Genomic DNA, 24,248 nt, shown 5'->3' with positions numbered 1-24,248 from the left:
TTTGCTGACCCGCCCAGGTGTGACATTTTCACGAACCAAAACGAACCGATTTGTAAACCAGGGCAGGTTTGTGAAAGTTTGTAGTTTGTGAAATGTGACGAACCTTGAACCGCATGGCTCAGGTTTTTTTTCTGGTTCGTGCCCATCTCTACTCAAAAGCTTACACTCGGAAAATCTTACTTGTCTCTCAAGTGCCACTGGACTCAAAATTTTAGTAACATAATAACTTTTGATTTATATACTGCTCTTCAGGACAACCTAACACCCACTCAGAGCGCTTTACAAAGTATGTTATTATTATCCCCACAACAATCACTCTGTGAGGTGGGTGGGGCTGAGAGAGCCCTGGAAGAGCTGTGACTGACCCAAGGTCCCCCAGCTGGCTTCAAGCGGAGGAGTGGGGAATCAAACCCGGTTCTCCAGATTAGAGTCCTGAGCTCTTAACCACTATACTCTCTCTTGCTGTTCTAAAGCAACACATGCACGTTTGTTTGTTTATTGGTTTATTTTTTTAACTTTTCTAAAAAGGCCACACTTTTCAAAAAACAAAAATCTGCTCTGGACCAAATGCAAATGTGACATATCGTGTTCACAACTAGATTTTCTCTGTTTGAAACTCAACAGCATGGCAAACCTGCAGAACCAGTTACTCAGAGTTCATCCTGGGAAAAGACTAAGGCAAATTTGTACTGAGGATAATTCCAGACAAGCCCTGCTGCTTTAAAGATGTTATGGCTTTCTTTATCCTTTGTTAAAGGCTATCAGCTATGAATGTTTTTTTTTTTTAATTATTTTATTAGTGCAAAACAGAAAAATAAAAACCAGAAGGAAAAAAAAAAAGAAAATGCTGGCTACAAAAACATTATTAGCAAATCTATACAGCTGTGAATAATGTCTAAGGCCTTCAGATGCAGAGGTACCAATCTTCAGAGGCGGGAAAATTCACCCATTCTGTACTGCTGGAATACGCTGTAAAATAATTGCCTACATATTCAAAACCACAAGTTAGTTTTCAAAGTAAGACGATTTATGAGTTTTATTTCAAGGTGACGGGGCAGACGGGAAAAGCAAGAGAGAACAAGTGGTCAGTTAAACATTTTCCGTTCAACATAAAATCACTGCTGCCTTAACAGAGAATGTTATAAATAAAGGTTACCGAGAGGACTGAAACAAAACAATATATACCAAACAAAGGCTGATGCCGCACACCTTCTCCAGCGAGAGGTAAACTCATTTGAAGAAATAAAAACTAAAGCAACATGGGTAAGCAGAACTAAACTTTTTAGATATCTTCGCGCAACGTGACCACTATATATATATTACAAGGCTATTCTGACTGGACAAAACTGGGTCAGTACTAACTGGTTAAAACCCCATTTTATAAAGACTGCTTGCAAGAGACAATGGGAGTTAGCGATCAGGCAAGACTCACAACTGTGCTTAGGTGTGCACGTGCGACTTACATTCATCCCATCACATTGTTTTTTAAAAACCCCTGGACAATCCAGCATATAAGAACACACACTACCTCAGCAAAGCTACACATTTCAGGATTCGAAATGCACAGTTGTAGCGCCTCTTACCTCCGGGGACGACATTTATACAAATAATGAAGCACGGAAGAAATTAACACAGCTTTTCTAGTCTCAAGTTTAAGAGCAGTGTTGCTTGTAATAAAACAGACCTGCCACTCAAATCCGCCCTTTACTGCTTTCTCTCTGTAACATCTTCACGTCCTTCCAATGGACAAGAGAGAGCTCTTGCTAATAAAATGTTGAACTGGACAGGCAGCAACTGTGGCGCTCCTGGAACGGCTCAGAAACTTGGCAGCATTGGGGGGACATATTGCTTTGCAAGCGATTGGCTTCCTGCTGTGGAGTGTGTCAGAGCAGCAAGTACAGCGGAGTGTAATCCACCAGCAGTTAGCGCTTAAAAACAACAGCTCTCCACCTGGTCACACACCCTAACTTACAGTTTTAGATTCAATTTTTAAAAAATAAACTTAAGATTACTCTTTCAAACATATTTCATAAATCTTTTTAAAAGTTATGTTCTGAAGATTATAAAAGATTAGTCAAAACCTTTTTTTTTCTTTTTTAAACGTGAACAGCTTGGACAGGTAGATCTCGTTCCTGGTCTGAGTGTTAACAGCAAAATGTTAAGGAGGGAAGGAGCCCACAGTGGAGGCTGCAATCTACGGCTCACATCCCCAAGGTTTCTGATTAAAAAGGTCTGACTGTGCAGCGACATTTCCTTTTCCAAGTTATGCGTCTAGCTCATCAGCTTTCCACACGAAGGGACCGCTCGCTCGTACTCTATTTACATTCAACAACATTCCCCCTCCCCCCTCTTTCTCTTTTCCTTTCTTCAGCGGAGTGGAAATGCCAGTAAGTCAAGTCAGTGGAAACCTAACAGAGGTGTAGGACGGCTTTGTTAATCTCTGGGTTCGTCCAGTCGTTCCGGATGTCGTCCAAGTGATTATCAAAATCCACCAGCGTTTCGTAGGACTTGCTATCCAAAAGGGAGGCAGAAATCCTCTGGGCTTCTGACCAGTCTTCGCAGTAATCACTAGGAAGCGGAAAAATAAAAGCATTAATCGCCCTCAAGCGAGAGAGAGAGAGAGAGAGAGAGAGAGAGAGAGAGAGATCAATTTTCAAGCCCGCTTTAGTCAGAACAAAGGAAGAAATCTTTAAAGCATTGTGCAAAGTTGCTCTGGCAAGCAAAGGCCCAGCAGATTTCAGAACGCGTTTGAGTGATGTAGCTTACCAGGTGGAATCCCGGGAATTGCAACGGGCGGGTGTGTGTCTGTGCAAGAGAACCCCTCAAAGAAGTGCTGGCCTGCATCCAAACCACACGCTTAAGAAAACTTAAGCTTTCATATGAGGGGGGAGCAACTTTTGCTGATTACTCCCTCCCCCTGCAGCCCGCTTAGACGCAGGGAATTTTGGTCCTGGGGCGTCAGCGGACCTTCAGGGAGAGGGAATAAGCAAAATAAATAAATAAAAAAGCACTGCCTCTTCTTAAACATTTTTTTTGCAAGCACTTAAGTTTTCTTAATGTGGTGGGATCCAGGCCACTATTTCCACAGTTCCTCGGGAAAAGGCATGCCAATCTACCTGTGCTGCTTCATCGGAGGGAGGGAGACAGAAAAACCTCCAGAGCTGACTTCACGCTGCCACAAGATGCCGCGGATCTGCTTAGGTGCAAAGGAACATTCCAAGAATACTCACAAGTGGGGGTCTTTGCATCTCCATTTGTTTTCGTGATGCTCGTACACATGAATGGTCGGTTCTATGCACTCCATTGTAAATTTCGTGTTGTCCACCTGACACAGAACAGAAATGGACGAGGATTCTTTACATCAGACTGAGGATGCCAAATTGGAAGCACCGTTTTCTACCCAACAGCTCTGTCCTTTAACATGACTGAGAGATTACATGCAGGTTCTTGCCTGGGGTTTGTGAGCTCTGATTTTGAAGGTGCTCTCGCCCGGAGACGAGCTGGGATAGTTGTACGACCCACAATATACATGAGGTCATAAAAATCGCATGGATCTAACTTGAATGAAATGAGGTTTTGAGAGTCACAGCTCACTTCTTCAGGTATCTGTGACTCACAAAAGCACATACCCCATCACAAATTTTGTTAGTCTTACAGGTTCTACTGGACTCTTGCTCTTTTCTACTGCTACAAACGCGGCTACCCATCTTGATATCTATCTCCATCTGGATGATCTGAGAAGTAGAAGAGCCCCAGCACTCAGTCTTTTTTTGAGTAGCTGCTTCCAGAAGGTTAGCTTCACAGGACCCCTAACCCTACCAGTTCATCTGGTGAGGGACTCAGGAGGGTCAGCGACAGAAACCCTGCATTGGGTCCAAATGTTCTCCAGCTTACACTCTGAAAATCTTGTTGGTCTCTAAGGTGCCACCGGATGAAAATCGTGCTGTTCTGCAGCGGACCGACATGGCTACCTATCTAAAATCTTCCACCAATTGAGAAATCCTTTGCTGGGAAAAAGACAATCCCATTGGAAGGAGAAGTCCCACCTGCAGAAGAGCCCTTTCTTCAAGCCACACCCTCAAATTCATCAGCAGAGGGGAAACCGTTCAGTATATTGGGACATGTTCTTTGATGCACATTCTGTTAAAACAGGGCAGCCTGCTGGCTTTCACCATTACCATGTATGAACTGAGTGCAAAATCTAAAATATAACCAGCCTTCCCTATGGCTATGCATCGCAGAGGAAGGCTAGAATGTGCAGGAAAGCTGTCATTCGAGGAAGTTATGTCCCATGTCCCTCACTAATTCATTAAACAACCCCTAGTAACTTTCCAAGAAAAGCAGCTCGAAAAGCACTGTTTTAAGGGTGTCGAACTCCCTCTGTGCTAGTCAGTCTGAGCTGTCTGACAGACCCACAAAGAAATGAGCCAGGTCAGTATAATTCAGGAATGCTGCAAGCAGCAACTGAAGCCCTGGTTTATAACTATAAACGGAACATTAAGGAAAGCAGGAACAAAGCGTATACCATTATAAGCGCTGGGTCATTGAAATTCTCTGCGATCCTGGACGCCACCTTCTCAGCAACCTGGTTTGGGCTGCAAAGGAAGGGTGAGTTAATTGTATGGGTTCTGCTGTTATTTCACCAGGCTCAGCGTGAAAAAAAAGTGAGATGCAGACATCGTCACATAGGATCTTGCAAGCAAGAACGATACATTATTCGGAGAGTGAGCATCTGCTGAACCTGGAAGAGACGTCAAGAAACAACCGCCGTGTAATAATACCTTTCCATCAAGACCAGTCAAATTGTCATGCAGTAGGGACAAGCTCAAGAGGAATTATGCTTATGTTCCCAGAAAGCTACACCAGGCTCAGAGGCCACTGCTGGGAGTGAGACGTTACCCACTTGCTGCTCTGCCTGTATACCTCCTGGTGCTCTTCTTCAGGCTTTAACACTGGTAATACCTGCAGTTTGAATAAGGCCCAATTGCAAAAGCCTTTAGGCAAAGGTTAACAAAGGAAGGTTTTTATGTAATTTCATGAGGTCCTTCCAGTTCCTGCCAGCTTTTCTGGTAAGCTAAACCAGGTGCCACTTTTGCCCCTAAACAGTCTGAAGAATTGTTGTTTTGCAAGGCAACCAGGAAACCCCTGGAGCAGCAGAGGGGGATACACGGTTGCATCCACTTATCTGACTCTCCCTTTGACATACTTGGCTTATTGTGGACTGCCTTTTCATACCGCTTTTCAGACAAACACCGGCTCCCAAACCAGCTTACAATCATGAACATGCTACAAATGTTAATTACGAAGGTGTGCGAGGGTGGGGGTGTCTGCAGAGTTTCAGTTCTACTTGCAAGTGGGTTCCACAGACAAGACATTAGCAGCAACGCACCTGGCGTCCTTCACACGTTCGTTGGCTTGATAGTACCCAGCTATTACGTAGCTGTTCTCTTTGCACCATGAATCAATCTGAAAGAAAGGACATCATAAACAACAGTAAGCCTTAGATATCCATCTCCTGCAGTGGCCCAAACTGCACAACCGCACGCAGATGACTAGTGGACAGCTGGATAGAAATAACCATGATGCCATTTCCATGGCGATAAGTTTGCCGGGGATGAATTTATCTTTCTTTGATAGCCATTGCCAACAAATAATGAAAACTATCCTGGGGAAGGGAGAGAAAAAAATCAATGAATGACAGCTTGGTATATTAAAATGACTATCCGGTGACCAGCGCACCCCTCACATGAAACACTTTATCATTGCTTTTGTTAATAATTTACACAGGACTTTTAAACTTATACCAGTTCTTTACAATCTCAGTCTTGTTCATCATTACTGTTCCCTTCTTACGGATATGGGAAATGAGATGAATGTGGTTTAGTTGAGGCCATAAATTGAGTGCAACAGAAAAATGCTTGTGTGGCTCCCAGATATTATTGCCCCCATTCCTGACAACTGGACTGCCGTGCTACGGGAAATCAGCCTCTACGTATTTTATTGTCTAAAAGTCAGTGCGGTAGACACAGATGGTCTGGGGTTCAGGCCCCTGTATGCTACTGACTCACAGTTTTTCCCTGCATAGGTCATTCTCTAAGCTTTGATTCCCTTCTGCAAAATGGGACACGGGGACCCAATCTCACAGGTGAGTTTTCTGAGGGTGAACAAAGGGTTAGTGAGGGACTACGAAGAACCCTTACAAATTACCAGTCTTATTTCATTAAAAGACACAACCTTATTTTTCATTACAATCTACACGATCTTTGGAAAAAGGGGAAGCTACAGAGGCGTCTTTGAAGGAGCGAGGGAGGGTGTCCCTTTTCCAGTCCCCATAGCGTGGAAGAGCAGATCTGTGATGGGTACTGGTACGACTAGAGAGAGAGCAGACACTGAGATTAGCAGGATTTTACCCAAGCCTCCTGTTGACCTGGAGGGGAGAGGGCACTGACTGGCCTTGCCTGCAGATCCCAGGTACGGGGAAAGGAGAAGAAAACCGGCTTGCTAGCCTCATTCCACGGGGCCTACAGAAAACCAGGTAAGGATTAAAGTGGCTGTGTAAAAGCACACCAGCATCTCAAGATGCTCAACTGAAAACAGGGTACAGAGAGACTTCTCTGGTTGCTTTTCTCCTGAACCGGTTACTTTAATTAACAAAACTATTATTTTATCCTCATGTATCATTTAGGCGGGCACAAAGCTTCACAAAAAATACCCTGCGTGAATTAGAGGGTCAAATTCATATTGGGAGTTAGGAGAGACGACTGATTTAAAACGATGCATTTGTCATGGCTCAGATTCGGCCATGTTCCAGCAGCTTTAAATCGACCACGTTTGCCACTCACAAAAAGATTACGATAATCCAGAGCTTTATAGGGAGGGAGGTGGAAAAAACGGCAGCGATTGTACTTGTCGCACTCAAATACTCTCTTTTTTTGAAAGAAAGAATTAAAGTGGATTCCAGAATATTTCTGATGCTGAACTCTAGGCTTCCTGCAAAACACATCAATCTCATGGTTAGCTGGAATAATTACAGACCCAAATTAAACTGTCTAAAAGCAGAACAAAGCTACACAAATAATCTCTTCCAAAAGAATGACATGGATTTATGTGTTTCATTAAATTGTCATTCTGTGGCATTGTTGTACTTAGAGCCAACTGCCGTCGCAATCATAACCCCCATTTCCAGGGTTTAAAGATGCCATTTTAATTGCCAGCAAGTTGAAATCTTGTAACTAAAAACCAAATGCCAGGATAAAACATTCTCGTTCACAGTAAACATTAAGAAGCTCATCTGAAAATTTCCTCTTCTCCTACACAGCAAGCTAAGCTCCCTCTCACTCAGAAGACAGAGGGGAAAAAAAGAGAAAGTTGTTCTATTCTGGTTTTGTCAATGACTGGCGGTCACAACAGCTTCACTATCTTTAAGTGCTGCAGAATTCTCTGAGAAACTGCCAAAACTCCCTGCAGGAGAAGTTTAACATGTAAGCAAATAACTGTTATAATTTACAGGTTTAAAAATGATTTTATATTGGCAAGATCCCTAAGTGTGAACACATCAGCTGTGTAGGCCCTAACTCTCCCCCAAGCGAGCAGCACTGCATTTTATTGCAATAAGACACAACAAAGAATCTTGGAGTACCTTAAATCTATTGCAGCATAAGCTTTTATGATCCAGAGCACTTCCTCAAATGTGACTTTATTTTTTTAACATTTCTAAGGCTTCCTTGCATGAAGCAATGAGAACTGAGAAATGCTCACAAATCTGGCCTAGTAACCCTGGGATACTACCGGTAGCTATCAGAGGGAAGACAGGAAGCAACTGAGTATCCTTTCACTGTGCCTGGATGTGGCTCCAGCTATGCACACACAAGACACACATTAAATGTCAATGGTAATCCCATATGAACTTACCCAACAACTACGGTAATCTTCAAAGGCCCTGTTCTGGGTAACACCCCCCCCCACAACCACCTGAGGCTAGCTGGGTGGCAACCTGAGATAGGGCCTTCTCGGTTGTGGCACCAAAATTATGGAATTCCCTCCCGAGAGAGATTCGTCTGTCTCTTTCTATCAATGTCTTGAGGCAGCAGGTGAAGACTTTTTTTGGAGGGGGGGCCGAGGTTGGCATTCCTTCACTAATTTACACTGATCCTCCCATTCATGCGTTTTGTTTCAAAGGTTTTAAAATTGTTTTTAATGTTTTTATTGCTCGCTGCCTCAGGTTCCCAAATTTGAGTGGAAAGGCAACTTAAACTGTGGGTTTTTTTGGAAATAAATAAATTTGTATGTGTTGTTGATTCCTGTGAGATGCTTTTTAAGTGAATTTTGGCTGCAGACGGGCAGAAAAACTCTTTGCCTTGCCTTGTAGTGTACTTGTCTGTCTCATTTGCTTATGCTTACCAGGCACTCTTTGTTGGCTGCGGTCTAAAATGTGCAACTTCATTGAGACAGGCAGTTGATATGTGGTGCCCTGGACTAAAAGATCAACTCTGTGATCTACTCTGAAGGTCTTCTAAACTTCATGACTTCAACATTTAGCTGTGTTAAATAAGTAGCCCAAAAAGATAAGGTGTGGACAATGGGCCCTTCCTTGAACGCAACTGTTATTTCATGTTTCCTTGCAGCGCTGCCTTCACCTGCAGTCTTCCAATCACTTTGCTACTGGGACCAACGCTGCACTTTGAGGATTTGGGCTGAACAAACAACCAGGACTGTTGGCCTCAGAGTTAAACATACATTTCATTTCCTAGCCTATCAATCTGCAAATAACCAGCCCACACGGTGGACACAAAGCAGCTCAATAAAAAACCATTATATAAATATGGACAAACACGTTGTCCTTCCAAGATGTCTTGCACTATCCATGATTAAGTCTTTGAAAGCTGCCATGGATTCTGATTGGCAAGCCGTACGGATGAACTGCATGAAACCGGCATCCATTTTCTAATTGACTCGAGCTCAGCAGTTTGGAATGGACGAATACAATTTCTCCGTAATTAGTTTGCTCAGCCTGCTTACTGAACTTCAGAAATGGCATGATTAAGCAATTATTTCAATTTCTTCAGCTAGGAACTGAACTGGGGGCTGATCGTGCAAACCCCGTGCGCTCGGAAAAAGTCACGGCTGCTGCATCATTCATTATCCACCCCTAGAGCAGCAAGAGTTATGTCCATCACTTAACAACAAGCTTAATTTTTCAGTAGCAAGATGGAATTTCTACACGAAAGCCGTAATTGTGTAACCAATGCTTCCGACTGACATTAAAACTAAAATTCCCAGTTGACCGTAGCGACGCACGCCAGTTCTTGTGATGTCAGAGCAGCTAAGCAGGCTGTGAACATGGAAGTTAATCACTGAAGAGCCTTCACAGAGGGCAACAGCTGCATCGCTGAAGCAACGTTAACAACTGCAGCTTTTCAGCTACGTGCGACCTAACAATTTGCACAGGCCTACGTTTCCTCTGCTCTGTTACAATCACAATGCAGAGGAGCTATAATGGTACGAGCCCTGCTAGCTCTAAGATCACTTGAGAGATGGTTAACAGCTAACACGCTTGAATGGGCAGGAGATCTCTATGTTTTGCTACTGGCAGCCTATGATCAGGAGTGACACTACTACTACTACTACTACTACAACTACTAAGCTGTTGTAGCACAATGGCTAAGTGGTTGGGCTGTAAATCAGCATTCTATTGGTTTGAATCCCACTACTGCCATGGTGGCCTTGGGTAAGCCCCTCCTCTCAGCCCCAGCTCACCAGCTGTATTGTGGCGATAATAGTAACACTAACTTGTTCACCACTCTGGGTGGGGCACTAGTCTGTCTAGAAGAGCGGTATATAAGTGCATTTATTTATTTACACTATTTATAATCTGATTTTTCCACTCAGTCTCAAGGTGGATTACACACACTAAGTCAATGCAATCAATAGAATGAGACACCTAATAAGCAATGTAATATGATTATATAGGGGACTATATATTCATTTACATTACTTGGTAATAATCCTTTCAAAAGACCCATTGGTGTACTAGATATGCTCTTACGGGGTAGTGTCCAAGTTGTTTAATATGTTAAATTAGTTATGTTTTGTATCAGCAATGTTTCATCTCAGTATTCCTGTATCTGAATTTATGCTCCTTTTCAAATGTCTACATTGCTTACCCAATGGTATTGTTATTGAATGTCCTAGCTGCTGATCATAATGACTTGCACTGTGTAATATGTCTTGAGTGTCAGTGAAAAAGGCACATTACAAAAAATCTATATATATATAAAAGAGCAAGCGTATTCAAGACAACTCACATCCTACTCTGGTGAGCCTCCAGAGGGCACTGCTGCAGTGGCAAACCCAGGCAGCGAACAGGAGTGGAGCAGGAGGAAATGCCTTCCCCCTGCCTTCACCCGGTCAGGATCAGAAGCGGAGAAGGTGGCAATGCCCACCCCCCAGATCAGAAGCAGAGCAGGTGGCACTGCTCGCCCCTTCACTCAGCCAGGATAAGGAATGGAGCAGGTGGCAGCCTCTCGCCTTTACCCAGCCGGGATCAGGAGCAGAGGAGGTGGCAATGCCAGGCCCCCTGCCTTCACCCGGCCGGGATAAGGAGTGAAGCAGGTGGCTATGCCCACTCGCTGTCATCACCTAGCCAAGATCACATGCGTAGCAGGTGGCAATGCCCGACCACCACCTTCACCCAGTCGGGATCAGAAGCAGAGCAGGTGGCAGTTCTCACCCGCTGCCTTCACCCAGCCAGGACCAGAAGCACAGCAGGTGGCAATTTCAACCCCCTGCCTTCACCTGGCTGAGATCAGGAGTGCAGCAGGTGGCAATGCCCGCCCGCTGCCTTCACCCGAACGGAATCAGGAGCAAAGCAGGTGGCAATGCCTGCCCCCCGCCTTCACCCGGCCAGGATCAGGATCAGAGGAGTAGGCAATGCCTGCCTGCCCCCCTCCCCCTTCTAGAGCCCGTTGTATTTTTCCCCACAATGGGCTTTGTTGCTAGTATGAATAATGTTAGAATTATTCCTGTTTTGCAGATGGCACCCTGAGGCTGAAAGGAAGAATGGCATGCCTAAAATCCCCCCCTTGATTATAGGCAGCTGATTCAAACTGGGGACTTCCTGTCTTACTCTATACTACCTCAGTTCTTTGATATAAGTACCTGCCCTCAAATAAGAGTGCATACAAATTGTTCCTGACACCTGCCTGCACAAAGGACACATGTACACATGAAGCTGCCTTGGATAGACCATCGATCCATCAAAGTCGGTATTGTCTACTCCGACCGGCATCGACTCTCCCAGGTCTCAGGCAGAAGTCTTCCACATCATCTGCTGCCCAATGCTTTTTAACTTGAGATGCCGGGGATTGAAACTGGGACCTTCTGCGTACCAAGCGGATGCTCTGCCATTGAGCCACTGGAGAGCCAATGGTCTGATTTAGTATACAGCAGCTTCATGCATTCAAGGTTTCATGCGGCTCTCACAACCAACTACAAAAGACTTACTGAAGCCCAGGTGACCTCCTACTACTAGTATTCTGTATATGAAGATTTCCTTTACACACCATAGCCATTAGCCACAGGTGGACCTCTCCTTTATGAATCTGATGCCCTTTTAAAGCCATCTATGATTGTGGTCATCACTATGTTCAAAGGCAGTAAATTTCACAATTTAATTCCTTGTTGAGTAAATAAATATGGTAGCCCTGCTTAGCCGGAAAAGCAGGATGTAAACACTAAATAAATCAAAAGTATTTCCTTTTATTGGAATGTTTTTGCCCATTGGCTTCATCAGGAGCCCTGAGTTCTAATACTGCAGTAAGGGGAGAAAAATTTCTCTCTCTCTCCCCTCCTTTATTGTGGTTGCTCCCTATTAGTCCCTTTCTCCCCATTAAACTGAGAAGCCACAGACTTTCCTCACAAGGAAAGTGCTTCAGTCCCTAAACCATATAGCCATCTAGGGTTGCCAACTGCCAGGTGGGGTCTGGCAGTTTCCCAGAGTTGCAACTGATCTCCAGATGGCAGAGATCAGTTCCCGCACAGAAAATGGCCACTTTAGAGGATGACCTGTACACCATTACACCTTGCTGAGGTTTCTCCTCTCCCTAAACCCTGCCATCTCCAGGCTCCACCCCCAAAATCTCCAGGAAAGTCCTATACTGGCGCTGGCAACCCCATGTGCCCAACCAGGAACTGGCTGCTGATAAGAGGCTGGGAAGGCAGAGGCAGGCTGGCACTTGGACCAGGCACGGTAATAGGGTACACTGCTCTACTCCACTGTGAAAGAGGCTCTACTTCACTGTGAAGAGTAATCAGGAGCCTAAATTCTGTTTACAAAGGAGGCCTGGACTTTTCTTCCAATGTTGGGCAGCTATTTGTTTCCTCGTGGGCAGGAAGGTGATGGTGTCACCCTGATATAGGGCTGCCCACTCTGGACTGGGAAATTCCTGGAGATTTGGGGGAGGAGCCTGGAAAGGACAGGATTTGGGAAGTAATCTCAGCAGGGTATGATGCCAGTGTCCACCCTCCAAAGCAGCCATTTCCCCCCGAGATCTCTGTAGTCTAGAGATCAATTGTAATTACAGATCTCCAGGCCCCAACTGGAGGCTAGCAACACTAATTATGGACACTGTTATGATGCTCAGGTGTAAACCTTTTCCTCGCTTTATGCACTTTGTGTCTACACACACATGCACATTGTGTACACCACATGCACAGAGCTGTCCTGTATTCCAAAATAACTGCACTTGCCAGCCTATCAACCAGAAGAGCACATTATTTAAAATAAAATCTTTAAGTCTTGTGGCACTTTCAAGACTAACAGATGTCTTGTGGTAGAAGATTCTCTCGGGGTTTAGAGCCCAGCGTGAGGGGGATCCTCAGTTGTCAGAGATTTATAGATATATAATTGTCAACAACGAGGCCCAAAGGGCTCCATGTGGCATTTCATGGGCTTTTCAACCTCCTGTTTTGTGAGGGAAGGAGCTCCTGTCCATGAACGCTTCTGCCACAATAAATCTGTTCATCTTCTAAGTGGCCACAAGAGACTCATTTTTGTTTGTGCCGCAACAGACTGTCTGGAATGTATGCTTTTATTTTACTGCTTCTCCTTGGATACAAGTCAACTGTCTTTTTTTAAGGCTCAAATGTGCTAGGTGCTGTACATATAGTGCTTGCAAGCTCCAGGGCGGGAAACTCCTGGAGATTTGGGGGTGGGTGGGTTTTGAAGCCTGAGGAGGGAAGCCTGAGGAGATAGGCCATAGAGACTATATGCTAGAGTCCACCCACCAAGGCAGCCATTTTCTCCAGGGGAAATGATGCATGTGGCCTGGAGATCAGTTGTCATTCCGGGAGATCCCCCGGCCACCCCGGGAGGCTGGCCAGCGAGCCCTGAGGCGGACCGCGCATGCCCGCCTTGCCCCCGACTCACCAGCGTGAGGGCCACCTCCAACATGGGGGCCAGGGCCAGGGTGCCGTGGAAGAGCGGGACGCAGTCGACGAAGAGCGCGGGGGGCTCCCGGCCGCGGGGCTGGGGGGGCGGCGGCTGCTTCTCGGCCACCAGCAGCCCGTTGACGGCGCAGTGCGGGTACTTGGCGCCGTGGAGGACCATCTTGCAGTAGGCCTGCGTGCTCAGCTTCATTGCGGCCGAAACCCGCCGCCGCCGGCCCGGGCCCAGCCGCCGCCAAGCAGGGCAGGGAGGAAGTGTCGCAAAAGCGTCGCACGCGCCGGCCCACAGAGGAGCGGCGAGCCTAGAACGGCGGTTACCGCCTCGCCGGCCGGAAGTCCGACCCGCCGCCCAGGGAGAGCCGCTCTAGGACTCTAGCGCCTCTATGGAAGCACTAGTCGGCGGACCTGGAGCATTTGGCTTCTTTCTAATAGCAACGCGGGGAGGAAAATAGGCGAATGTACTCTATGCCTCCCTGCGTTGCGGAGTGAAGAGTTTGTGGCCACCCTCTGTTGTAGCCCTGTTGGGTCTTGGATGAGGTGAGGCAATTGAAAGCGCTATTATCATTATCACCACCATCATCTCTATTTTCCAGAGCCCACTCGGTGTTTGGACTGAAATTTTATTTATTCATGTCATTTGTAGTCCGCCTCATCGACTCAGATTTTATCCAAGAATGTAGGCCGAACGTTTTAGTTCGACCTCCGCACCACGTGTAGATCCTTCCTCAACGCTCTCCAGTTCGCAAGCAACGGGAGCCCCTATCAGCCAAAACAAGCTGGCTTGCATTGCACCCCAAAGAGCTCCGGCCATTGCACCGCGCTGACCCATTTTAGTCCTGCACGCTTCCCCGCCCCGCCGTACGGCTGCAACAAAGGCAACCCAGCCGGCTGCAGCAAGCGGGATCTCCCACTCAAGGGCGGCGGCAGCCTTGCCAGCTTCCTGCCTCTGGTTCAGAGTAGAGTGAAGCGCTTCCGCCCTTCCGGAGCCCGTCGTGCATCACGAGTCCGCTTTCCTTTTTGCGCCCTCAGACTCCGGGCTTAGCGGACGCGAGTGGGCTTGAAGCACTTCCGCCCTACCTCGTTCCCGTCGTGCACCGCGTTTCCGCTTTGGGCTTCCTTTCCTCCTTCCGTCCTCACACTCCGGGCGCAGAGGACACAGGCGGGCTTGGAGCGTGGCAGGTGAGGGAGGCCCGGCGCCCCGGGAGGGAAGGATGTAGGGAGGGAAGAAGCCTCGTTGCGACGCCCCTTCTTCGGGCCAATGTGGCGGCTGTGACCTATGAGGCGGTTTAACCGACTTTGTACCATTTGCCAAGCTCCAGGTAGCGGCGGGAGATCTGGAATTGCGGCTGATCTCCAGGCCACAGAGATCGATTCCCCTGGAGAAAACGGCTCCTCTGGAGGGTGGACATTAAGGCATTATACCCTGCTGAGGTCTCTCCCCCAGCCCCATTTCCCCCCATCTTTCCCCCTTACATCTCCAGGAATTTCCCGAGCTGGAGATGGCAACCCTTCTCTGCCTCCTAGGGTCACGCACAAAGACCTTTCTGTAAGGTAGGCAAGGTTGAGAGGCAGGCAGTTGCGTGTGGACTTATTTTTAGGTATTTGGAGACCTTTTTAGGATTTTCCAGCATTTTTTTTGTTTTGCACAAATAAATACAAATTTAATTTTTTTTTTTAAAAGCCTCCAAATTTGAGGTTTGCAAGAAAATGTGGAAAGAGATTAAATTGGAGAAAGAGTTGCAAACTGCTGTGCTGCCCTAACGTGCGCAATATTTAATTTCTTCCCTCTGGAAATAAATAAAAGTCGAAGATAGGAAACGCATTTTGTAGTGAAGAAAATTAAGTGGGTAGAAACGTCTCAGAGTCCCAATGAGTAGAGCTGCCAAATTAATAACAACAGTTCATTGGGTGACAACTGTATTTGAAGACAGGCTCAGCGCTTAAGGGAGTAGTGCCTTTGAGCATGTGTAGAATGCCTGCGCAACACTGAATAACTAGCCCACTCCACACCTTAAGTAATAATAACTCTGCTTATATACCGCTCTTCTAAACAGTTTAGTGCCCCACCCAGGGTCATGAACAAAGTCATTGTTGTTATTCTCACAATGCACCTAGGGAGATGGGGCTGAGAGGAGTAGCTTATCCAAGTAAACTACAGATTTTACTACTATTGGTTTAAAGTTTGATAGACTGTAGACTTTACTGCTGTTGTTGTAAAGATGATCCTACAGGCTAGTTCCTGTGTTGTTGAATATGTCAGTCTTAGAATTGCTTATGTTCTGTTCAGCATGTCTTCAAGTCTGTTTTGGATTTCTGCTGGTTTTTAAAACTTTGCGGATTTGCTTGTATATACCCTATTATGTATTTATTTAAATGGCATTGAAATTGACTTTACTAGTCCACGCTGCGTAATCCGCCTTGAGTCTCTGTGAGAAAAGCAGACTATAACAGTGCAATCCTAAAAAGAGTTACTTTAGTCTAAGCCCTTTGAAATAAATGGGCTTAGACTGAAGTAACTCTCCTTAGGATTCAGATGTAAATAATGTAAAAAAAAAAAATTAAATACTGAGCTCATGGCAGTAGTGGGATTTGATCTAGTAAAGTGCTACATTGCAGTCCAAGTAATTAAACCCTGTACTACCCCAGCTCTGTTGTTTAGATGATGAACTCTTTAACAATGTGTTATCTTCATAATATATTGCTGCAAAAATTATTCATGTATAAAGAAAAACACATTTCTGAAAGAGGGTTTTTCCCCCTTCCTCCAATGCTCTCCAAAGTTGCCCAATTTTTATTTTGGAAAAAATGAGGAAATTCTCAATAGTTTTTCATGCTGTACGTTTGGAACAAGTAACGGTCTGGGGTTTTCCCACTCAAAAAGAGAAAATATTTCATAGGAGGTGAACTCCCAATTTTTTTCAGTTTTTACATCTTTTTCATGCTATACATTTTGAGAGTATGAAAACCTTGTCTTTGGGAACATTTTATTCATCTTAAATGACAATATTTTACAGGAGTTTTTTCCAGAAAACTCCCAAATTTGCAATTTTTTCTGTAGGAAAAGTTTTGGGGAAAATATCCTTGGAAAGAATTCTGTTTTCCCATCAAATCTTTCTTGGGTTTTGGGCGGGGGGGGGGGGGGTTCATGTCTTGGTCCAGTACTCTTACACTGCAATAGACTGCGTCCCCTAGCACCGAAAATATGTAGGTATTAGCGTTAAGCTGTTAATAGCCCAGTATAGTGTTTACTACATAGTATCCTTGGTTCCAGTAACGATAAAAGTAGGCACTCCTTGAAATCTAATTATGTTGTTGATAATAATAATAGGTACAGAATTGTAGATGCCTGCATCAACCTGTTGGAACAAAGCCGAAAACCACAGTGCCTTTGTGTTAGGAACGGTTTCAGGTGTCACAAATTGGTGAACAAGCTTGCAAGCTCTCAAGAATTCTTTGTCAGCTGGGGCAAAGGAGGTGAGGTGAGGAATAGGCCAAAAAAAAAAGATGCTTGTTGTATTGAAGAAGGCCCTCAGCTTGCAGATTGCGAGTGATAAATATTTTAATAGATAAGCAGTGTCTTGCTTGCTGACTTGCTCAGTACAACTTACAAAAATATGCCCATTATAAAAATAATAAAAGACAATAAAATTAAAGACATCCAAACAGGAATCACCGCAGTGGACATATAATGCTGCCCCGAAGGCCTGCCTAACATGTTCTTCCTTGCTGGATGTCTTGAAGTTTAACTGAGAGGGTTCTAGCAGATCTTGTGCAGGCTTAAGTGTTGTCATTCAAAGTTTGAAGAGAAATGAATGTGAGTCCGTTTTGGAGGGGAGAAGGAGGGGGGCCCCAATGAGTTTCTCTCAGGGAGCTTTTGACAAGGCACCGGGAGCCTTTCAGAGACTGCAGTGGTCTTGATTTCAATTTGCACCATTGAACACATTGGGATTTCAGAGTAAGCGTAGGCCAAGGCATCAGAGTTTGGGAAAAAGGTGGCCAGGTAAGGAGCATCTCAGTATTAAAAGATTATGTGTGAATATATCTAAAATTTGTTTTTTCTGCTACCTGAAGTTGTTTGCTCTCCTGCGATCTTGTTTGACTTTGCCCCCTTGGTGTTGAGGGTGGGATGAGAAAAGTCTTGGCTAGTCCTTTCTTGTGACAAGAAACCGACTTGATGTTGTATTGTGTAGCCTTGTGATTTTCAGGTTTAAAATTGTTTTCTTTGCCCGATTATTCTCATTAGGCCTTCTGTTAGTTAGTTGCCGAGTCATAAGTCTCTATCAGTGTTTTCAAATAGTGGCAAATTGCTCTTGTACCTTAAGTAACAGGTTGCGTTGTCTGAATTTGTATTAACTTCTGATGCTTTAATTTATGCTTTTCCCCTTTCAGGATGTTGGCTTCTAGGGCATGTAGCCTTATTGGCAAGCGGGCCATTTCTACTTCAATCTGCATGAGGGCTCATGGGCATGGTATGTCTGCAGCTTCGTTTCTTTAGCTTGCTAACCCTCCGTGTGTTCTTTTATCAATTGCAGTTCATTGTACTAAGTGTTGTCCAGCACTGTATACGATTAGGGTGGCAACAGAGACTTTTGCCTTTGTTAGGAGCAGCAATATTGGTTTTGAGAGGAAAGCTTCCAATTCTAATTTAAATAAATAATTGAAATATTTAAATAGCGTTAGCAAAATTGAAGAGAAGGTAAAGACACTGAAATAGCCTGGACCTAATTCAAGCACTGGGGTTTATCCATGCTTCATATCCTCCATATAGCCTGCCTGGAATGATTGAATTGCCGCACAACAGCACTAAAAACTGCAGAAAACAAGACTATATTTATATATGTGGGGTGGAAAACCTTTCATGGAAAAATAAAGCATTGGAAAAGGTTCCACATAACTGGCTGGGAGTAATTCTAAGGAAGCAATTCCAGGCAGAAATGGCAGTGCCGAATCTATGAGTGATTCCTCACATGTTGGATAATGCACTTCCAATCCTCTTTATAGATCATTTGGAACGGATTTTTTTTGTGTGCGGAACAAAAAATCCACCTCAAATGATTGATAAAGTGCATTGAAAGTGCATTATCCAACGTGTGCGGAATCAGCCTATAGTTGGATCCCTGTATTCTGTTATTGATTAAAGCTGCATGGTTTTTTTGGTATCTTATCTGAATTAGTCTCCCTCTCGGTTGAACAGGTGTTGCAAAAACGGAGGATTTCACTTTGCCGTCTTACATTGACAGTCGAAATACTCCTCTGCCTCCAGTAGAATATGCAAGAAATCTCTCTTCTGAGCAGATGGCCTTGAAGGAAAAAGAGAAGGCCTCCTGGGCTGCCCTTTCGATTGATGAGAAGGTAGCATGTAGGTATTCATCTGTGTTGGTGGTGGTGTGTGGGGTGAGAATTTGGCTCAGGTAGCATTAATCCGCAAATCATTGAGAGCCGGTGTAGTGGTTAGAGTGTGGATGACGACTAGGGGTGGGGTCTGGGCTCTAATCCTCCTTCTGCCCTGGAACTCTTTGGTTAATCTTAGGACTGTCCCAGTCTCTCAGCCTAACCTACTTCTCAGGGTTGATTGTAGAGTTCAAATGACTGTTGGAGGAACCATCTATCTCTTGGGAGGCAGGACAGATTTTTTAAAACTAATGAATCACTTTGAACTCAATGCAGCTGTGTCTTGTGTATCTCAAAACACTAGAAAGGGGCATTTCTGGGTTTTTTTTTGTCCTTCAGTGTACCGCATCAAGTTCCACGAGAGCTTTGCCGAAATGAACAAGGGATCAAACGAATGGAAGACCGTTATTGGTGGTGCACTCCTCTTCATCGGCTTCACCGCCTTCATTGTAATTTGGCAAAGGAAGTACGGTGAGTGGTTGGCAATTCAGGATGACCCCTTGACCATCCGCGTACAGTGAGTGAGCATGCACTGAGGAATGCTAGAAGCCACCAGAAAAGAATGTATGGTTTCCACACGCTGGTATGTTTTGCACGCAGGATTTACATTTAATTTAGAACAGCATCTTAGCACACTAGGGTAATGAAGGCAACTTCTTACGTTGAAAAATACTTTTATGTCAGTTGAAAAACAGATGAAATCCTGGCCTGTTGCTCCTCCCTCTTCCAGCACCTCAAAGCTTGAGAACGGAGCACGCTCAGTGTTCTTGAGAGATGGAATATTGAGGGCAGCTGACTATTTGTACCCTGACCCGCTGCCGCAGTTCTTTGCAACACGTTGCCGCTCCACTTGTGTAACAGCAAAGCCGCTCCATCAATTGCTGTTTTCAAAGCTTCCTTTTAATGTGGAGTGGAGGGATTTTTTGAAGGATTGGTCTTTATATGCAAACCAGCTGGATTTACACAGCCTTGCAGTTAGTTCACTCATCCACACACGCCTAAATCAGGCATTTGCAGACTAAATATCCCACATTGAAACAAGGTTTATAAAATTTCCTTGGTGGCTTGCTTGAAGACTCTCTTAACTCCTTACACTTGACCATGGAACTGAACTCTGAATTTACAGAGCAAATTCTTGATATTTTATCCAATGGAAATAACTTCTCTGCACCAGTGCAGTCTGAAATTGGTGTCTAGGTGAAATATGGCAGTGGGGCTAATTGCAGAGGAGTGCCTTGTTTAATCCATTGCCGCTGTGTGCCCCCCCTCCCCGTTTTGTGGCCTCTTAAGTCTTAACAGATTTATTAAAACAAGTTCAGTGCGATAGAGCCCACTTCATGCATCAAATAATGCAGGTTCTAGCTGATGAAAGTTGACATTTCAGTAAATCGTAGACTTCAAGGTACCGCAGGACTCCTTTGTGCTTTGGCTATGGATCAATTTCTCACGTGTGTTTTGAAGACAGATAGTACCTTGTTACTCGGCCCAGTGTGCTGGTGGGGAGGACAGTAACAGTGAAATGGCTTAGACTGGAGTAACTCTGTTTAGGATTAACTCTGTCTGGAGTAACTCTGTTTAGGATTTCATTGTAAATTTCATTTGCACTAAATTCCCTTCGCGCCCCTCCAAAGATCTTAAGCTGGTTAGGTCCATGATAGAAGGGCTTCCTGTCCCTGAAATGTCTCTCACCGTGCAATCCTGAGCAGAGTTACTCCAGTCAATGGGCTTTGACTGTAGTTACTGTTTGTAGGATTGCCCTGTCAGTCACCTTGGAGAGACTGCGTGTTCAGTGGACTCATAGCGGGAGTGAAGCCGGGCTGGCTGTGATTTTTGTATTGATAAGTATTGTAATGGGCTTCTCTAATTGCAGTTTATGGGCCGGTACCCCACACTTTTTCGGAAGATTGGATTGCTATGCAGACCAAAAGAATGCTGGATATGAGAGTGAACCCGATCCAAGGCTTCTCTGCTAAATGGGATTACGACAAGAATGAGTGGAAGAAATAAAATGAAAGCACTCCAGTGAATTCCAGTCCTGCTCTGGCTTGAAATTCTGAAACTATTCCATCATCTCCATGTGACTTTGCTGCTTCTGTGCTTGGCAGGGGGGAAAAAAGAACCCCCCCCCCCATTGAAACATGCATCTTAATAAATGTCTGGTTTACTTGAAACATTTCTTATGTTTGTCCTAAAATGCTTTCAGTGTGTATAGGCTGTTATAGCTAGTGAAACTTGCAAAGGTTGAAACGTTGGTCGCGAAGCTCATATAGGCTAATGCAGAATCACACTTGGGAATGGGTCCAAGGGAGTGTAAATCCTGTGTTTTTGCTATTTTTTCAGTGCAAAACGTATGCAGCAAGATTAAAAGTTGTGGTTTAAAAATACCCGTGCCGTAATCCTCTCTTCATTTGGTTCTGAGCATTTTTTGTTTAAATGTATGTGGTGAAGGGCAGGACACCAGGTGCGTTTATTTTATCTACTAGTTTTGGAAGCCTCCTTTGTACGTGGGAGGTATTTTAATTTAGCTCTTAGTACTTAGGATGCTTGAGCCCAGGAGCTTAGCAAAAACTCGAAGGGTAAATAATCTCAAGTATTCTGTGGCGTGCATCCATGAGGCAGGGCTACTGTGTAGACAAAACAACATATACTGTTCTAGTGGATTATCATCTACAGGAAAACGACTCATTTCACACCAGAAACCTGGGTGCAAATAGCAGTACAGGCAATACATTTGTTTGCCTGTGAGTGCTACTGTTTTATTTCAAGGCGGATTACACAGTGGGAGACCAGTACAATCAATTTCAGGGACATTTCCCTAAACAATGCCAAAGGGTAAATAAATATGAGTTTACAAAGATATAGCATTAGCAAGAATCCAATACAGAGTTGATAGAATTATTGAAACAGAGCATAAGCAATTCTAGGACTGGCATTAGGCGACATAGAACTACTCAATGGGTCATACTTAAAGCAACAGATAATACATGGGAACACATACTTAAAGCAATAGATCGTACCTAAGGCAACGTGGTGGTGAAGTCTCTGGTCCCTAACTCGTTAGTGAAGCACCTCTTTGAGATCATTTCCCTACAATACAGCTCTCTTATCTGTGTAACGGAGGCTGCTAAGGGTGCAATATTGTATTCGCTTCTGCCTGCTGCAGCTCATCAGGGGGGGTCTGCAAGGACCCCCCTGCAAGGACCCCCAGGGAGGTCTGCTTGCGGGCAGCTTCCAGGAAGCTAGCACCATCCTTGCCTTGTGTCTTTCCTGAGTGTGTGCAAAGTATGGATGGCTGAACTACACGGGTGACCACTTAGCTGTGAATTCACTCTACGTAAACAACGCCCCCCCCCCCAACCTGGTTGGATAGTTGAGAAGATTAGTTTTAAACCTTATTCATTCTAATCTATTCCGCAAAGCTGTTTAGAATGAAAGTTAACGTGGCACTTGTAACCCAAGAGAACGATTTGGAAATTCTTCACCCACCTGCAACGCTTTATGAGCTCTTGGGTTTGAAGAGGTTTTCTCCTTTAACTGACAGGCAGGGGCTCTGCCTGGTCCATGTTATATTCGCAAGAGGGTTTTTTTTTAGTATGGTTTTAAAAAGTTAATTTACCATTTTTTTTTGCATGCTGTGTAGAGCCCCTGTTTTTGCTGCTTTGGGGGTGTGTCTATGGGCGCCAAAGACTTTACTAGTAGATACAGTATTATATCCATTTCTCTCAGTTCTCTCTAGTCTGCCACCCTCCTGCATGATCCAGAAAAACACTCCAGAAAGTCAGGGTGGAAAGCAGGCATTGATTCTTGTGTTGGGATGAGCAGCGTATAATGGGTCAGTGCTCCCACCCATGTCAATGGCGTCCAAGAAGGCTTCTCTTTGATTCTCCCATAGAAGTGAATGGTGGTGATTAACTCCTTTGGAGCAAAGGAAAGTGCTGTTCTAGGATAGTGGAACTCATCTGCTGTTTAGCCCTGGCTGACCTGCTCCTCTTTCACATGATTGCTGTAAATCCAGCAACTCTATTTGCCTACGCAGCAGAGAGAGAGAGAGAGAGAGACTACGTTGTTGGGGTCTTCAACAGATATCTGATGGGGTATGTCAGGCAACATGCAAAAAAAAAGCAATTCTTAGTTTTGCTTCTGACTACACAATCCCATTCTGAGTGTTACTGCTGCAGAGGTAGCCCCACTCTAGAGTGTCTCTATTTGAAAATCACCAGTTCCTTGAAAGTGTGTGTATTGGCCTTGGGGGAAATGAGGTCAGGTTTCATAGATTCATTATTTGGCGATTACTTCCTCATCCATGCATGTATGAAATGGCCTTTGTCAATCAAACATCGCAGATTGAAATAATAACTGCTTACACTCTTCTGGACAAGAGGAGTGCTCCACTCAGAGCAGTGAACAAAGTCAGTGTTGTTATTTTCTCCACAATACAGCTGGGGAGCTGGGCCGAGAGGAGGGGCTCACATAAGACCCCCTGCAGAGCTCATGGCAGGAGTGGAACTAGCAGAATGCTGATTCGCAGCCCAACCACTGCTAAAGAAGCTGTCGTAATAACTATGCTCATATACTGCTCTTCTAGACATATTAGTGCCCACTCAGAGCAGTAAAGGAGGTCAGTGTTGTTGTTATCCCCACAATACAGCTGGAGAATTGGGGCTGAGAGAAGCGGCTTATCCAAGGCCCCCTGCTGAGCTCAGTAGTCGAGATTCAAACCTGCAGTGTTGATTCACAACCCAGCCACTTAACCTCTATGCTACTGCAGCAGATATAAATTTTGGGGTCTATTGTGATTTTTCAGTGAGGCTGTTCACCTGTTTAGCTGCAAGCTGCAAGCTATTAGGAAATGTGTTACACACACATACCCCTTTAATCTGTTTGTGGGGGACCACTTGTTTCTATACTATACAAGCTTCATCCGACCCTCCTCTTAAAGAAAAATCTTACACATGAAAAGGTCTTTTCAAAGGCAGAATTGTATGAAGAGAAACTGTACTTTTACAGAGTGTCGAAATGTTATTCCAGTGTAACTTACAGAGTCCACTGCAACAGATGAACTCAGCTATCCCTCTGGAATCCTGGGATGTGTTTGTTGTTGTTAAAGCAGGTAAGATTTTATCCACTAGCTGGTGAGAAGGAGCCACGTCAATTAAAGAGGCACCTTGGGCCAGCATCTCCCGTTTTATCTTGCGTGTCCAGTAATTTCAGAAGTGCTTCTGGGAGGGAAAACTGAATCTCTAAAGATTAACAGAATGCAGGAATTTTTCTGGAGCGCGTCACTCTTTGGGTGAATCCCTATCGAGTCAAAATGGGCAACTCTCCTTGCTGTCTTTGGGAGCTGATGCAGAAAGCTCCAGGCTGAAAATGAATGAAGTTCTTCTGGCTGGGAAAAGCAGGCCGCGGCAGAGAAG

General features: G+C 44.8%; 2 protein-coding genes across 2 annotated transcripts; one reads left to right on the top strand and one right to left on the bottom strand.

The window, feature by feature from the left end:
• Window positions 1-1,018: 1,018 nt before the first annotated feature.
• EMC8 (ER membrane protein complex subunit 8) lies at window positions 1,019-13,677 on the bottom strand. The gene is made up of 5 exons (XM_055000861.1): window positions 13,427-13,677; window positions 5,390-5,466; window positions 4,526-4,595; window positions 3,231-3,325; window positions 1,019-2,568 (listed from the first exon to the last, which is right to left on the bottom strand). Exons 1-5 carry the CDS (start codon window positions 13,634-13,636, stop codon window positions 2,409-2,411), a joined length of 612 nt encoding a protein of 203 aa, XP_054856836.1. The 5' UTR covers window positions 13,637-13,677; the 3' UTR covers window positions 1,019-2,408.
• Window positions 13,678-14,555: 878 nt separating this feature from the next.
• LOC129344327 (cytochrome c oxidase subunit 4 isoform 1, mitochondrial) lies at window positions 14,556-21,218 on the top strand. Its single transcript, XM_055000919.1, has 5 exons — window positions 14,556-14,622; window positions 17,833-17,912; window positions 18,638-18,802; window positions 19,174-19,305; window positions 20,705-21,218. Exons 2-5 carry the CDS (start codon window positions 17,834-17,836, stop codon window positions 20,839-20,841), a joined length of 513 nt encoding a protein of 170 aa, XP_054856894.1. The 5' UTR covers window positions 14,556-14,622; window position 17,833; the 3' UTR covers window positions 20,842-21,218.
• Window positions 21,219-24,248: the final 3,030 nt, after the last annotated feature.

The sequence above is a fragment of the Eublepharis macularius genome, chromosome 16, assembly GCF_028583425.1.
Source record: "Eublepharis macularius isolate TG4126 chromosome 16, MPM_Emac_v1.0, whole genome shotgun sequence".
NCBI lineage: Eukaryota > Metazoa > Chordata > Lepidosauria > Squamata > Eublepharidae > Eublepharis > Eublepharis macularius.
Note: the sequence above shows the minus strand (reverse complement) of the source record. Positions and strands in the feature narration are given on the sequence as shown.

What these genes read in the sequence shown, in the direction of transcription:
- LOC129344327 (XM_055000919.1), top strand. Translation starts at nt 17,834, where the DNA reads ATGTTGGCTTCTAGGGCATGTAGCCTTATTGGCAAGCGGGCCATTTCT. An exon ending in GATTGATGAGAAGGTAGCAT is followed by an intron (nt 18,803 to 19,173) that starts GTAGGTATTCAT and finishes TTTGTCCTTCAG; the next exon opens with TGTACCGCATCAAGTTCCAC. An exon ending in AATTTGGCAAAGGAAGTACG is followed by an intron (nt 19,306 to 20,704) that starts GTGAGTGGTTGG and finishes CTCTAATTGCAG; the next exon opens with TTTATGGGCCGGTACCCCAC.
- EMC8 (XM_055000861.1), bottom strand. Translation starts at nt 13,636, where the DNA reads ATGAAGCTGAGCACGCAGGCCTACTGCAAGATGGTCCTCCACGGCGCC. An exon ending in GAACGTGTGAAGGACGCCAG is followed by an intron (nt 4,596 to 5,389) that starts GTGCGTTGCTGC and finishes CTTCCTTTGCAG; the next exon opens with CCCAAACCAGGTTGCTGAGA. An exon ending in ATGACCCAGCGCTTATAATG is followed by an intron (nt 3,326 to 4,525) that starts GTATACGCTTTG and finishes GTTCTGTGTCAG; the next exon opens with GTGGACAACACGAAATTTAC.